This window comes from Eschrichtius robustus, chromosome 6, assembly GCF_028021215.1.
Source record: "Eschrichtius robustus isolate mEscRob2 chromosome 6, mEscRob2.pri, whole genome shotgun sequence".
In the NCBI taxonomy this organism is placed as follows: Eukaryota; Metazoa; Chordata; class Mammalia; order Artiodactyla; family Eschrichtiidae; genus Eschrichtius; species Eschrichtius robustus.
Window position 1 is genome coordinate 88,350,376 of NC_090829.1, and position 16,829 is coordinate 88,367,204.

At 40.2% G+C, this 16,829-nt stretch overlaps 1 protein-coding gene across 1 annotated transcript in view; it reads right to left on the reverse strand.

The window, feature by feature from the left end:
• Positions 1–16,150: 16,150 nt before the first annotated feature.
• The window catches only part of CD96 (CD96 molecule), a 96,091-nt gene continuing 95,412 nt past the window's right edge, over positions 16,151–16,829 (reverse strand). The window contains 3 exon segments of the mRNA XM_068545543.1: positions 16,151–16,185; positions 16,523–16,564; positions 16,567–16,595. Of these exon segments, the coding sequence (XP_068401644.1) occupies positions 16,151–16,185; positions 16,523–16,564; positions 16,567–16,595 (106 nt within the window).

Here is a 16,829-nt window from a genome sequence, read left to right on the forward strand (position 1 = left end):
TCGCTCTGTTACTTCGGCCTTCAAATGTGCAGACGGCCGCCGCTGCAGCCTGCACGCTTGGACCAGTCAGGTCTTGGATGGGACAGGTCTTTCCACTGGCCTTTCACGCTGTCAGCACTGAGGTTAAATGCAACCATACGTTTCCTTCCTTCTTTCCCCTACACACACACACACACACACACACACACACACACACACACAATGACAATTACACAGAGAGTATTACATTTTCAATAACCACATAGGCAGCAGAAATATGAGAGGTAAAGAGGCTGAGAGGCTGAGAAAGGTGCAGTATATCATATTTGGACGACCACATCAAGGACGTTTTGTGTTTCAACCATTACCTAATTAAGATTCACGTACACACCACTTATTCCCATTTTACAGAGAAGGAAATAATGATACTTTGCATTTTTATTGCCTGTTGTTTGGAACCTTCTTCCAGATTCTTTGTCCCATTTGCTCTTCAGAGTATCCCTATAAGGCAGGGGGGGTTGGTGGTATGACCCCCTTTTCATAGACGAGATCAAAGTTCGGCGGCCTTGTGGGAGCAGTTCATGTGGTGGCACTATTTGGAAATCCCATTTTGGAATGAGATCCTCGAGCCCTGAGGCTTGTAGGCATAGAAACCCATTTCTCTGCTTTCTGCAGTGTTCCCTGCGCTTTCAAATGGTCCCTTTCCACGGTGTAAACTATAGGGTCTTTAATGATAAGAGAACTTTGCACATGGATAATCACAGGATCACCTTGGCAAACAGGCAAATCAAGAAAAACACCCTGACCTTGACGGTGGGGCTCTGGAGGGCTTCAGGCCAGGCAGCGCCTCAGTGACTTAGGAGGGCTTATGGGAAAAGGAAGGAGCAGCCTGTGTGCCAAGAGAAGACTGACGGCTCATGTACAGACAGACCCGCAGGTCCGCTGATACTATCACCGAATGGCCCCCGCCTCATCTCCAAGGTAAGTACACAGCAGCAATGCAGCTACTTTTCTATACACATAACTCCTGTTGCATAGTGCCCTCTTTTGACACCTTATTAAATTTCCTCTTCTGGGCTATTATTCACATTCATTTAAGCCTGCTTTTTCAGCCTTTTGAGCTGTGTAATATTACCAAAAGTTGTGTTTGTTTGTTTCCTGGAGGAGTATGCCTTCGTTAATAAAAAGAACGTCTACACTATTTATCATATAGCTTCTGATTCTTAAAGGGCACTACAGTGCAGTGCTGTACATATTGGGAATATGTCACCTAGCTGTTTTAGTCAATGAAATGCGCCCCCCCCTCCCCAAATCACACTATGAAGGAATATCCCAAGATTTACTTTTGAAATGTCACCTTTCTGGGCTTCCCTTGAACTTAAAAAAAATTTTTTTAAAAATCTCAACGTAAAATTTTATGAAAGCCGCCTAAGGCAAACAAAAAGTGTTCTTTAAGCTTTACTGTGGAATGTTAATTTCAGTGACTTTTTTTTTTCTTATTTTTCAGCTCTTAATGGAAGGAAGGCACAGAATAAGAAAGCATTAAACATTAGACTTAGAGACATCATTGTGGGAGAACTTGAAAACAAGAGAAGGGGAACGAGATCACAATGAGACGTTTTGCATGCCTGACAGCTTTCACTCAAAACTACTTGGTTTGTCTAAGAAAACATTTCAAAAGAAGGCAGCACGCTCTCCATATATTCTTGAGTCAGTCCTGGAAGAAATTTTTCAGGTGAAAACACAGCCTCTAGTGCAGTACTTGGCGTATAGCAGGTGTTCTATAAATATTTGTTAGAAGGAGGGAGATGCTTGGTAAAACGTGCTCTGCTGGGTTCTAGGTAGTACCTTAGAGCAGTGCTTTCTAACCTTTAATGTGCAAAGCAACCATATTCTGATCGAGTTGGTCTGAGATGGGCCTGAGATTCTGCATTTCTAACAGGATTCTAGCTGATGCTGATGTTTCTGGTTCAGACCACACCTTGAGTAGCAAGGCCTTAGGAAACAGCTCATGTCTGCTAGGTGGGAATGTGTATTGCGTTTTCCCTCTCTTTTCCAAGGTTTTATAATATTTTTATATCACTTTTATAATGAAAAAATAAATTTGCATTAAAAATCCCAGCTAAGAATTTCTAAGTATTAGAGAATAATTCTTCTGTCACATAATGTAATGGAAACCAAATTATGAACGGGATGCTTATACTATGCCACAACTGCTTTGGGAAAACCATATAATTTTAAAATAAAAATTAATATTTACAATTTGGATAGTTAATATTTTCTTACATACCGTCTTATGAAATTTATCAGAGAGGAAACTAAATGAATAGAAGGACTGAGATTTTAAAGCAAGTCCATTTTAATTAGCAATTACCACCAAGGGAGTGTTTATCGTGTACAAATCATTTTGATAGGTGCTAGGAATGGAAGAAAAGTTAAATAAAAGTTGGTACCTGATGAACCTCAGATGATATATAATCCAGGAGAAAAGAGAATCAAATATGTAAATTACAAAATGTAACGTGAGGCTGAATGAAGGGATAATAGACGTACATGTGGAGGACAATAAAGAAGTATACATTTGATGGGGGAAGGGCCACAGGATGCATTATTAGAGGAGGCGACATTCAAGCCAGGTCCGGAATTCTGAGAAAAGTTCCTGCAAGTGGAAAATGGGTGGAGGGTTTTGGCGTGGGAAAGAGATTGTGGAGCTGAGAAAATGTAAGCAAAGCTATGACAATGAATGGGAGATGTGAGAAACAGAAAACACACAAGAGTGGCAGCACGTGGGATATGTGGGAAATACAACTCATTTACTCTCACTGAACCATCACAAGAGCCCAATGAGTTAGCTACTATTCCTATCCCCATTTTACAAAGGACACTGAAGCTTAGAGGCTACATAACTCTGCCCAAGAGCTCATAGCTAGTTAGTGGCAGAGCTGTGACTCCAGTCTCTTGATCATTGTGCCAGTGGCTTCTCATTATATGTTACCCGTTATTTTTGTAAACCTGGTAAAGGATGTTTATGACCAAAGTACATTAAAGAGTTTGGACCTTTTTTTTCCTGTGGATAAAAGGGGCCATTGCAGATTTTTGAGAAGGGGAGTAAAACGATTGACATTGTATTTTAGGAAGACAACTCCGGCATAATGAAGAATTGTTGGAGAAATACAGTCTTTCAGGTAGATCATTGAAATCGGTTATCTAAGCAGGAAAAAAGTGAGAAAGCATGCAGAAGCTCTGGCACACAGAGACTAAATGCATGGCCTTCTAAACTATGGGGCTTGCCTCTTCATTCCCACTTCTTATCTCCAAGGATCTATGACTCTAGGGCCCAAGTGGACAGCCTGACTGTCTCTGGAATTATTTTCATCACTTGAAAGTCTCACCAAATTGTTCATCCATTTTTATTATATGCAACCAAACCTGTTTCTATGAGTACATCTACAAATTTTGTTTTCCTTTCTGGAAATGTTTTTTTCCATTACTTGATCAAGGACCCTACTGAATTCCTGAAGAGGTGACTGCAGGCTTTACCCTTTCTTGGAGGCTACATTATACGCTGGAAATTTTTAAGACGGTTCATTTTCTTTGGAATCATTTCATAAGTGAGTACTGATGGTCCCGGAGCAAGTCCCTGAACAGGTTGCCATTTGGACATGTCTGGTTGGCAGGGCAAGATGGCCTGGATTTCGCTTGACTGAAGGCACCCTAAAAGCTTCAGCGGAAACGCACTGACTTAATGAGACTGTGGCTGGGCTGTCTCTGGCTCCACATCTAGAACCCTGTGCTGCCTTACTTCCCAGTCTGTGTGCTAGATGGGAAAGGAACAGACCTTGAATAGCATTAGAACCAGTCACGTGTTTGTTCCAGGGACATTGCCTGGAGATGAGAGAGTCTGTTCGATGTTTTGAGTTCCATAGCGATGTCTCATTCACATTTTTTTTCCTGGCTGGAGGGTGTCGGGAGGGTGAGGAACTGCAATGAGGAGCCAGATAAATGAAAGATGAGATGGGAGTGTAAGCCTGCTTTGTTTTGTGCCTCATAACAGCAGAGTTTATCTCTAGTCATTCCCAACCTCCTTTCCCCAATTCAAGTCCCCGAAACTATGTGATAAGGATCAGAGTAGAATGAGGAAATGTCACCAATATGGGTGGTGCTGAGAAACACAATGACAGCAGCAAGAACTACCCTGCGGAAGAGTGACATCATTGTAGCAGCTCGGGCTGTTCAGGAGCCTCCATGGAAAGGGAGAGATCACCAAGCATAATGCCTTGTGAGCACATATGATACACCTCAGACATTCCTGACATCAGGAATGAGTCAGGAGCTGGGGGTGAGTTATTTTGTTGATTAGGGCTAGAGCCAGAGACCACGTGGTTGTGACCCAGACCCTGATCATACCCAGGTGAGCGTCTTTAAGAACCTGAGTAAGAGAGCAGCAGCAGCTTAAACAGGAAGTCGTCATGTGTGGCATCACCTCATGCCCACCCAGTATTTGTGGCCCACAACCGGGATTCTGCCATGAGACAAGAGTGAATGTAGCAGTAACAGCCCTAAGATTGTTCCTCCAGATGTGAAAGCTTGGTGATCAGGAAGATCCTTGGAGCTTCTCTGCCTTTTATAGCTATTAGACATCAAGTGTTTCTAGCATATTTAAAGATTTCCTTTAGCAACACAGTGTTGCTATAATACTTTTGAGAGAAGCTAATAACAATTGATGATTGTAAAATTAGTTTAATGTACATTTATTCCTCCCAGCACACCATATTCCTGCACCCTCTTCTATTTCCCCTTCCCACCCACCCCTTTCACCAAAAAAGATAACTGAGAGAAGCTCCAGGCCTTTATTTTTCCACCTAGTCAGCTGCAAAGTGCCTGATTTAATATGTTATGGAGCCACCTTCTGGTAGTAAAGGCACACTTCACACACACAGTAAGTTTCCCATCTGTTACCCTAAAAAAATAAGTTTCCAGATCACCAGCACCAATAGGAACAGCTGGGAGCTTATGTGGATACACAGACTCCTGGGTCACACTCCAACCCTACTGAATCAGATCCCCTGGGGGTGGCATCTTTTTTCTGTCTTTTAAAGTTTTTTTTGTTTTTTTTTTAAAAATTTATTTATTTATTTTATTTTATGGCTGTGTTGGGTCTTCGTTTCTGTGCGAGGGCTTTCTCTAGTTGCGGCAAGTGGGGGCCACTGTTCATCGCGGTGCGCGGACCTCTCACTATCGCGGCCTCTCTTGTTGCGGAGCACAGGCTCCAGACGCGCAGGCTCAGTAATTGTGGCTCACGGGCCTAGTTACTCCGCGGCATGTGGGATCTTCCCAGACCAGGGCTCGAACCCGTGTCCCCTGCATTGGCAGGCGGACTCTCAACCACTGCGCCACCAGGGAAGCCTTTCTGTCTTTTAAAAGAAAGCTCCCCGAGGGATTTTTATGTCCCGCATGCTTTAGATCAAGACCTTGAAATGTCAATCAATTTCTCTTAAAAAAAAAAAAAGAATAGGTAGAATGGCAATTCTTATCCATGTTGTGTATAAGTTTAAGCAATCAGAGAAAAATATTTCCTTTTAACTGGCAGGAACATGAACTGCTCTCTTACCCCACCCCAAGGTTCTTGGAATTATGAGAGTGATATCAGCTGTTAGGAGAACGTGTATGTACTAGCATATATCTTCATAATTACTTGACCTTCCATCACAATTAGAATGACCTCTGTACATTTGTTATTCATTTGGCAAATAATGCCCTGATTCTGCATTTTGGGTTGCTGAAACCAGTTGGAAATACCATGCTGCCACATCACCCAAGCGGTAAATAGCACGTTAATTGAGAGCAGATATTATCATTCTTTCCCAACTTTATTATTAAAATTACAAGTTTGCAAAAACAACTTCCACCAACACAAATAATTCTTTTTTAAAAAACAAAGTAAGTAAGTTTCAAAGTAAATAAAAAGAATGAATCGTGTTTTTCCCTTATCCACTCTCTCAATGTTAGGTTATAGTCAAAACCCTTAGCATGTTTCTTGGACTTTCGAGGATTTGGTTTCAAAGAGTTCTGACCTGCTTAAGTCTCTGCAGCTAAGTCCCCACCTCAGCCACATGTCTTGCTGCACCCTTCCTAAACTATGCCCACAGCTCCTGCTTCCTTTTAGTAGCAAAAGTAAAGAAAGTAAAGTTTATTCCACACGTCCTTCTGTTTCAGCCAAGTATAAGGAAGAATGTTCTAGAAGTCAGAGTTAGGCATAATAATGAAGTAGGGAGGAAATGAGTCCCTATGACTGGAAGCATCCAAGCTGAGTTTGGTAACAATAAGACAGTAAGGTGGTAGAAGCTTCGATGGAAGACTGAACTACGTAGCTTTACGGTCTTTCCAGCCATATTCTGTTTTTTCCCTCCACCAGCTGTAAAACTGTATCTTTACACACTGAAGCCATTCCTTCCTCTCCTCTTTATTACACTGATTTACTCAAATCTTTGACTTCTTTTGCTGGGCCTGGGATTACTGGAACATCTTTTCTATAAATACAGAACTGATATTCTAAAATCATGCTGCTACCAGCAAAAACTTGAGTTTTGGTTTCAGGAGTAGTTTTCTAATAAAGCCTTTATATTGGTTATACACTGTAGCCTCTGGGACAGCTCAAAATTTTCTCTACCCCCCTCCCCACGTTAGCACCCAGGATGAGATGCTCCGACCTCAGGAAGCCAGTCTCAGAAAACACTTAGTGAAGCTCTCAGCATGGGGAGCGTGAATGGCCAAGATGGGAGTCACTTTGGTGCCTCCAACACCTCCACGGTGGTAGGACTGGTGTGTGTGTGGTCCTAGGGCAGAACTCCCTAAATCTCCACCTGAGATGCCCTAACCCTGGAGAAGGGTAAATTCACACTGCCCGGAGCCCCATATGGCAAGCACTTATCCTGGCATTTCTTTCAAGTTGCATTTTTTTTTTTTTTTTACAAATTCATTTAAATTTTGTTGTATATACAGACAGCTCATACAACTCAATAACAAAAAAACAAACAACCCAATCAAAAGGTGGGCAGAAGACCTAAGAAGACATTCATCCAAAAAAAGACATAAAGACGGCCAATAGGCACATGAAAAGATGCTCAACATTGCTAATTACTAGAGAAATGCAAATCAAAACTACAGTGAGGTACCACCACACACTGATCAAAATGGTCATCAAAAAAAAAAAAAGTCTACAAATAACTAATGCTAGAGAGGGTGTGGAGGAAAGGGAACCCTCCTACACTGTTGGGGGGAATGTAAGTTGGTGCAGCCACTGTGGAAAAACAGTATGGAGGTTCCTCAAAAAGCTAAAAATAGAGTTGTCACATGATCCAGCAATCCCACTCCTGGGCATATATCTGGAAAAAAACCACAATTTGAAAAGATACATGCACCCCAGTGTTCACTGCAGCACTATTTACAATAGCCAAGACATGGAAGCAACCTAAATGCCACTGACAGATGAATGGATAAAGATGTGGTACATATAAATGCCACTGACAGATGAATGGATAAAGAAGATGTGGTACACATATACAGTGGACTACTACTCAGCCATAAAAATGAGTGAAATAATGCCATTTGCAGCAACATGGATGGACCTAGAGATTATTATACTAAGTGAAGTAAGTCAGAAAGAGAATGACAAATACCACTTGATATCACTTATATATGGAATCTAAAATATGATAGAGATGAACTTATTTATGAAACAGAAACAGACTCAGACATAGAGAACAGACTTGTGGTTGAGGGCATTCCAGTCAACAGAGGAGTTCACAGCCTGCATTTCCTTAACTGCAAGTTTTGTTTGATGATTACACCAAAGCAACACAACAGACTAAAAGTTTGGTCTCTGTAATATAGAATATCTTCAGATTAAGTATTTATTGAATAAACACACATTGCTCAAGCTGTTTACTAAAAATTTGGAGAGATGAATAAAGTTCTCTAGGAGAAGAAGGGGAAGTGATTGCTGAGTCTTCTGCCCCCCACTCTGCCTGGGGAGACCCCAGTAGGAAGGCTGACCCGGAGCTTGCATCCACCACTGCCCTGTGTGCGGGATCTTGCCGCAGGGACTGCTTTAACTGTGAACTGTTTCCACAATTTCTACTAAGGTGTCAACAGAAAACACTGCCGAAGGGTTTGAGTAGGAGCTGCAGTTTCTTTCTTGGGTGAATTCTAGAGAGACAGCTTAGTCTCCTTTGATATAAAATAGTTTAATGGTGAGGGGACAAATTTGCCCTGGAGTTTTGGGGAAATCTAAGGACTCTCTTCATTTCCTTAAGAAGGAAAAATTGATCGAAGTTTTGGTGGGTCCTAGCCAGTACCTAAGGCAGAATAAGTGAGACCCAGAAATGAAACAAAAACAGTGAACTTGCAGGATTAATCCTCATTTATTTTCGCCTGAACTTTGAGATTAAATAACACTCAGGGATTGAGAAAGAAAACTCTTCCAAATAAATAGATCTTTGCATCTTGTTACACTAAGGGCTGCAATGTTTAAGAAAATAGGCTGGTTTTGAGTAAATTAAGTAATATTTACTAGGGTCTTACTTAAGTACTTTTTTCCCCTTAAGCTTTCTATTTGGAAATAATTTCAAACTTTGAAGAAGTTTGCAAAAAGAAAAAGTAAAAAACACCTCCACATATTCCCTTTACCTAGATTCATCTATTGTTAACATTTTTATCATCTGCTTTTCTCACTCTCTGCATGTATATGTACATATGCATGCATGTATCTATGTGTGTATGTGTATTACATATACATGTGCACATACCCACTAGGAGTAAGTTATGTATACATCATGGCCATTTACCTTAAATACTTCAGTGTGCATTTCCTAAGAATAGGAATATTCTCTTACATAACCACAGCAGAGCTATCGATACTTTTTTATCTAGTCTTCTGCCCCTATTCTAGTTTTGTCAGCTCATCTGACAAATGTCAGATCTGATTTGCCAGATTTCCTTTGTACCTTTAATCCCCCTCCAGTAAAGGATCCAGTCTAGAGCAAGATAGTGCAATTAACTGCCATGTCTTTTTAGCTTTCTTTAATCTGGAAGATTTTTAATGTTTGTTTTTTTTTTTTTGCCTTTAGACATTCCTTATTTTGTCTATTTGATGTTGCTTTGTGACTGGATTCAGTTTATTCGTTCTCTGCCTTAATACTGCAAAAGGAATATTGTGTCCTTCCGAGGGTATCACATCTGACAGAGCAGGATGTCCATTTGTCCCTCACAGATGTTAATTTTGACCACTTGGTCGAGTTGTTGTCTAATTTCTGCACTATATAATTACTGCTGTTTTTTCCCCCCTTGTAACTAATAAGCGTACTTCAGGGAGACCATTAGAGACCATGCAAATATCCTGACTGTCATCAAAGTTTCCTCCTTTTTTAGTATTTGTTGATGAATCTAGCCTAATTCAATCTTTACTATAATGATTACAGAATGATGACTTTCCAACTCCAGCAGTTCTGTATTTACCAGTCAGCTCCCAACATTCTACTGTACGCAAGAGCTCTCTCTTTTTCCTCCCTCCCTCCCTCCCTTCCTCCCTTCTCTCTCTCTTTCTCTTTCTGTCAATCTCTCTCTCTCTTCCTATGTATCTGTCGTCTATTATCGGTACAGATTTATGAATTCTTACTTTTTTTCAATGGCTTCTAATTCATTAGTATACTTCATTACATTACTGCTTAAACTGCCCTAGATTTAGCCAGTAGGAGACTTCAAGCTGATTCCTGCATCTTTCTGACATACCCCCAGCATTTTTTGGAATATGTTCTTATTTTCTGACATAACAAGATATTCCAACATCAGACATTTCTCTGGAAAGTTCTGATTCCGTTCAGTATGAAATTATATTAGTGAACAAGATACTAGTGCCCGTTGTGCTTATTGCTACTGGAATATCTTTGCTTCTTGGTCCATCCAAAAGACAGATCTGGGAAAAATAGGTATGTATAAATACATACAACACACACACATGCACACACACACACACACACACAATTGAAATTACCACCACCAATAGGGACAGATGGATATCATATTATATAAATTATATTTATATAAATATAATTTTTTCCTTATCTTTCCTTCTTTCTTACACAAAGGTAGCATATTATATACTCTTTGCACTTTGCTTTTTTCCCTTAACACTATCTCCTGGAAATCACTCCATATTAGTCAATAGAGATTTTCTTCTTTCTTGTTTTTACTGCTGTACAGTTTCCATTTTGTGTATTTAGTATAGTTTATTCAATCAATTTCCTATGTTTGGACTTTAGTTTTTAGTACTTGGGAATTACAAATAATGCTGCAAAGAAGAACCTTGTGCATATACACTTTGATATTGTTGGAAGTGAGCTTCAGGGCAAAGTCCTGAAGAGGAATTGCTAAATCAAAGGATAAATTAATATGTAGTTTTGTTTGATATTGTCAGTTCCTTTCCACAGTGGTTGTACCATTTTGCATTCCCTTCAGCAACATAGGAAAGTGCCTGTTTCCCCATAGCCTTGACAACAGAGCATGTTGTCAAACTTTTCAAATTCTTGACAAGTGATTGGGGAAGAAATAATGTCTCAATGAATTTTTAATTTGCATTTCTTTTAATATGAATGAATTTGAAATTTTTTCACGTGTTTAAGTGTTATTTTCAGATCTTTTTTGTGAATCATTGGTATCATATCTTTGGCCCATTTTTTCAAAGAATTTTTCAGCTTTTTTATCCTCAATATTTGTTAAGTTCTTTATCAATTTGTAAATTCTTTATCACCCTTTATTCGTCGTATATGTTGTGAATACTTTCACCTAGTTTATCATTTGCCTTTTCACTTTGCTTTTTTTTTTCCATGCAAATTGTTTTTATTTTTAAGTAGTCAGATTTATCCATCTTCCCTTTCATTACGTCTGGATATATATATATATTTGTATAGTTATAGTTGTAGTAATTGCCATTGTATGTATATAACTATAGTATAGTATATATTATGGCACATGTCTTTATGTATATATTCTATAGTATGTGTGTATATATATAACTATAGAGTTATAATATCTATACACTATAACAATAGTGTATACATGTACATAAATATAGATATAGCTATATATAAATAGATAGATATGCACACACATATTATGTATATATGGAGCTAGGGAAATATCCCATTTTCTCAAGAGTTTTTATTAGAAATGGGTGTTGAATTTTGGCAATGGCTTTTAAAGCACTTACGGAGATTAATCCTATATCTTTCCTCCTAAACTCTATTTATATGGTAAATTAATTTAAGAGATTTTTCTGTTAGTAAGCCCTCCTTGCATTCCCGGTATAATCCTTAGGTAAGGTTTCAAGTTCCATCACTATGTTTTAGATGTCAAGGTCTCTACTGAAGTGCCTTTGCTCTATTGACGCCCTCTCTCTGAAGCCTTTTAAAAATATTTCTCACACTCTGTCCCCGAAATGATACCCTCTTCTTTATTCTTTTCACTTCTTTGTACATACTTTTATTTTCAGACATATCACTCTGTACTGTATTTATTTGTTTAGAATCTGTTTCTCCCATTAAACTCTACACTCACTGAAGGCATGGAGTGGTTCTAAGAACATTTTTATATCAGTTTCTTGAGTGTGAACTCTACAGACTCTAAACTGGCCATTCAAAAGAGGTACTCAGGGGACTTCCCTGGTGGTGCAGTGGTTAAGAATCTGCCTGCCAATACAGGGGACACGGGTTCGATACCTGGTCTGGGAAGATCCCACATGCCGCAGAGCAACTAAGCCCGTGCACCACAACTACTGAAGCCCGCGCGCCTAGAGCCGGTGCTCCGCAACAAGAGAAGCCATCGCAATCAGAAGCCCTCGCACGGCAACGAAGAGTAGCCCCTGCTCGCCGCAACTGGAGAAAGCCCACGCGCAGCAACGAAGACCCAATGCAGCCAAAAAAAAAAAAAAAAACAGGTACTCAGGAGCAGTGTTTGTCACACTTTTCAATTAACTAGCAGCAGAAATTAAAATAAATTCCTATTTATAATTATGTCAGGTTCAGATCTATTAGGCATTAAAGCATGTCCGTTTGAATCAGGGCAACAGCTTTATGTACAAGAAAAATCCAATGCAACCCAATTACTTATGAGAGTGGAATTATGCTGATCCCAAACCAGTGGTACAAAAACCGTTCTACCACAGATAAAATTCTCAAATCCCCACTTCTCTTCCCATTCAGCATTGTCATGTATTTATGTCTTCACAAGAGAAAGTGCAGAATAGAGAGGTTAACATTGTTTTAAAAATAGATTTTATTTTTTAAGATAACTTTTAGGTTCACAGCAAAATTGAGTGGAAAATACAGAATTCCCATATTCCCCCTGCCCACACAGTCTCCCTCACTATCAACATCCTGTGCCAGAGTAGTATGTTTGTTACAATCAAGGAACCTACACAGACATATTATTACCCGAAGTCCAAACTTTATATTAAGTTTCACCCTAGATGTACCTTCCATGGGTTTTGACAAATGTATAATGGCATGAATCTGCCATTATGGTATAATCAGTAGTTTCACATGTCTAAGAAATGTTAACTCTCTACGTCGTTCTCAGGTCCACCATCAAATTTCTCTTCACAATTCATGTAACTGTTTTTCCGTCCACTCCACCCTGCCTTCCCAGCACCTCTGAGTATTTTCTAGCAATAGCTGAATGGCTTTAACACTGTGATCAGTTTAGTTTGGTGGTATGACTTTTTTGGACAGTAAATGGGGAGTCGTCTGACAGAACTCAGGGCAAATGCAGGCACATTCCTGTCATTTACCAAGGGTAGCTGGATGCGGCCCCCTCCATGTTCTCTTCTTTACGTTGTGATCTTGGGTTTGTTACTCTTCCCCCTTGTTTTCCTCAGTGTCCCTCCTTATAATCACAATCTCACAGAGCCTTTGAGCTAACATGAGGGATCTGAGTGAGCAAACCAGATAAAGAATGTAACCGAGGTTAGGAGGGTACAAAGATGTCGGTTGGGGAGAAAAATTTAGATTCTATTGTTCTCATTCCTTTGTTAATTTGCACCCAGCTAATGTCTAGACCCATCACAGAAGCACTAGACAGGGTTTAAGAGTAATTTCAAAAGTGTTCCTTGGCCCTGACCTTGCCTAAGTCCATATTTTCTTTCTTTTTTTTTAAAAAAATATGTTTCTTTGTTTTTTTAAAAAAATTTATTTATTTATGGCTGTGTTGGGTCTTCGTTTCTGTGCGAGGGCCTTCTCTAGTTGCGGCAAGTGGGGGCCACTCTTCATCGCGGTGCGCGGGCCTCTCACTGTCGCGGCCTCTCTTGTTGCGGAGCACAGGCTCCAGACGCGCAGGCTCAGTAATTGTGGCTCACGGGCCCAGCTGCTCTGCAGCATGTGGGATCTTCCCAGACCAGGGCTCGAACCCGTGTCCCCTGCATCAACAGGCAGATTCTCAACCACTGAGCCACCAGGGAAGCCCTAGTTCATATTTTCTTGCTCTCTGGTTACATCTTCCTGGCTGGAGCATGCAGCCTTGCTAGTAGTCACAGAATCCAGGAAAAAAAAAAAACCCTTTGTCAGAGCTGAGAAATAAAATGCTCTGTTCCCACCATTTCACCATGTGTTTCTGGCTGGAACTTCAGCTCATTTCTGCCAATTAATGTCTTTTTCTCTCAAGAGGGTAACTTTCACTCACCATTTCAGCTGTCTCTGCTGGACACTCAAGCTTCAGCTGGTTGACATAGCCATGACTGCTGTTGTCAAAAACTCAGGCTATGTCCGTCATCCCTCAAAGAACAAAGTTTCTGTGTTTCTGCAGATTCAACCTTCAAGTTCAAGCCAAAGCCATTCTCCTAAATCAGGGTGCCAAGGGGGCTGCCTTCGAAAACCTCTCCCCTTGCTCAGAGCCTCTGAGACAATGTCTTTTCCACTATCTCTGGCCTTGGTTAGTTTCTTTAAACTTTCTTTCCAGCTTCTCATCTTGATTAGTTTCTTTTCTCTTTTCATTTCCTAGTCTTTTTTTGCATACTTTCCTGGCCATCCCACCCCAGGGGCCAATTATTTCTGCTTTTCTTTGTTTTCTGTCAACAATTTTTGGAATATACTACCTGGGCATTTTAAAAAAATCAATATTTACCTAAGTGCACACACAACAGCTCTTGTATATAGTAAAAGGAGATACCAAAGCAGTTAAATATCATGATATAATGGAGACTGATCACACTCTGGACTGGAAGTCAGAGAGCTGGGTCATCATTTTGACTCTATCACTTCTAATTATGTAACCTTGGAAAGTCAATCTCACAGAGTCTCCAGCTCTTTATTTGTAATACGACCTCTAATGCCCATCATAATCAAATATTTTATGATTTTAAAGACTTACACTGCAAAGTTAATTTGGTCAAGCCGACCGTATGTTCATCAGTTAAAACAAAACTTAAGCTTAATCAAGGGAAAGACTATTTGGATTGAATTAAGTTTGATTTTATCTCTCACCCTAGGCACTTGCATAAGACCTAAATATGCCTACCTCTTGACTTATGCGTATAGGTTAACTTTTGCTACAGCAATGCTGTGTAACTGTCACACCATTTAATAATGCACATTTGGTTAGGCTGGAGGTTGGTTGGTCTAAACTGGGCCTGGCTTGGGTGGTTCTGCTCTAATCCATGAGTCTCATCCTCTTCTTGGAGCCAGCAGTCTAGCCTAAAATGTTCTTCTTACGGTAATGGCAGAGAACAAGAGAGTGAGTCCAATCATACAAATACTTTCAAGTCTTGTATTAGTCATGCCCATGATATTCCATTGTCCAAAGCAAATCATATGGCCAAGCCCAAAGTCAAGGGTGCTCATGAGGCAGGTGGGTAAAGAGGTGAATATCTCTGAACAACAATGTTATATAACACACTGTGCTTTGGAAATGAGTGATGAAGATGCTTATATATGGCTTCTTCTCAGTGAAAATGAAGCCTATGATGAAGACATGCAGAAACCTTAGGGATTAGAGTTCAGAGTTGCTGGTTTGAGACAGACTCTATGAACTTACTTGCACACAATTTTAAGGTGCAGGTGAAAGTGTCATTTTAGTCAAATGAGAGAGGTCAAGATCATAACACTGCCTGGAAATCATCTAGAGTCCTTCTATTTTGCAGAAAATTCCTCTGAATCATGGAATGAGTATCCATCCATGAATGAGCAACTGTTCACTCTATTCAAGTTGGAGATGAATTTGCAAATGTTGACCAGAACTTACTTATAAAACCAGAAGAGGCCACTTCAAAGAGATGGCTAAGACTAAAACACCATGAGACACTTGCCATATGATAGACTGAACAATTACATGACTTATGTTGTACTGTACAACTGTCTATCCCTTTACTGAAACAATCTAAACATCCTCCAACTCAGCCACTTTTTACCCAATACTTCTACACATATTTATGTCTTCTAATGAAACAGTAAAATAAAACCAAATGATTATCCTTTTACTCATCCCATGTGCAGGAGCCCGGGCTGAGCATGACGGGAGGAAGAGTGAAGAAAGACTGGAACTGGGGTTCTTACGCAAGGTATTCAGTTTTCCTCCAGTGAAAATAAACAACTGAATTTCAGTACAAAGACTAATTGCACTTTCCCATTATTTGGAACTCTCGTTAGAACTTCCGTATTTTCTTCTTCTTGTAATTTTCCTAGGGAATGCAACAAACCTCAGAGATTATCATAATTTTGGCAAATAGCTTAGAATGTTAGCAGATGCCCCAAAGAGAAGAGGATCTCGTATGGACATAAGCTTGAAACCCTTGTCATCCCCTCAGAGAATTAAAGTGAAAAATAAAAACACTGCAAGTATTTTTTAATGACAGCAGCCTAATTTGCACTTCTTAAATAAGCAAGAAAATCCCTGCAGATAGCATTAGGTGTCAGCTTCACATAGCCTCTCACTCTTGTTTAAATTTCCAGCATGTGCAGGTGAAAAAGGGTGAATTGCTGGGAAAACAAACAGGTCATTCAATTCTGACACCCATTTCAACTGCAGTAGAGACTTGGCTAGAGGGTGATTATATTAATAAAGCACGATATCTATCTTTTCGATAGGATTCTAGCAGAGTTTTGTTGTGTGGCAAAGTCTCAGAGGACTAGAGTGTCTCCAGCTCATGACAAGGCAGATCACCTCCAATGGACTCTTTTTGTTTTTGTTTTTTTAATTAATAGCTACTCTGTTTATTTATTTATTTATTTATTTTTGGGTGTGTTGGGTCTTCGTTTCGTGCGAGGGCTTTCCCTAGTTGCGGCAAGCGGGGGCCACTCTTCATCGCGGTGCGCGGGCCTCTCACTATCACGGCCCCTCCCGTTGCGGGGCACAGGCTCCAGACGCGCAGGCTCAGCAGTTGTGGCTCACGGGCCCAGTTGCTCCACGGCATGTGGGATCTTCCCAGACCAGGGCTCGAACCCGTGTCCCCTGCATTAGCAGGCAGATTCTCAACCACTGCGCCACCAGGGAAGCCCACCTCCAATGGACTCTTGAATGTAGGTGTACTTGATGGGAGGTGAGGCGGCTTGAAAGGCGGAGGTCTTTCCATGCTAGGAACAAAACATCGCTCCTTCAATGCTGAGAATATCAGGGGGTGATGTATGTATGTATAATATATTGTTTAAAGTAGGAAACAGAGAAAGTGAAAGAGACATGCTTCCCTGGTTCTCTCAGATTTTTTTCCTGGCATAACCTGCTTTTTAGTCCTGTTATGATAGTAGCATTAATTAATATTTATGTGATATTTTATAATTTGTAAATCATTTTGATCACAGCATTATATA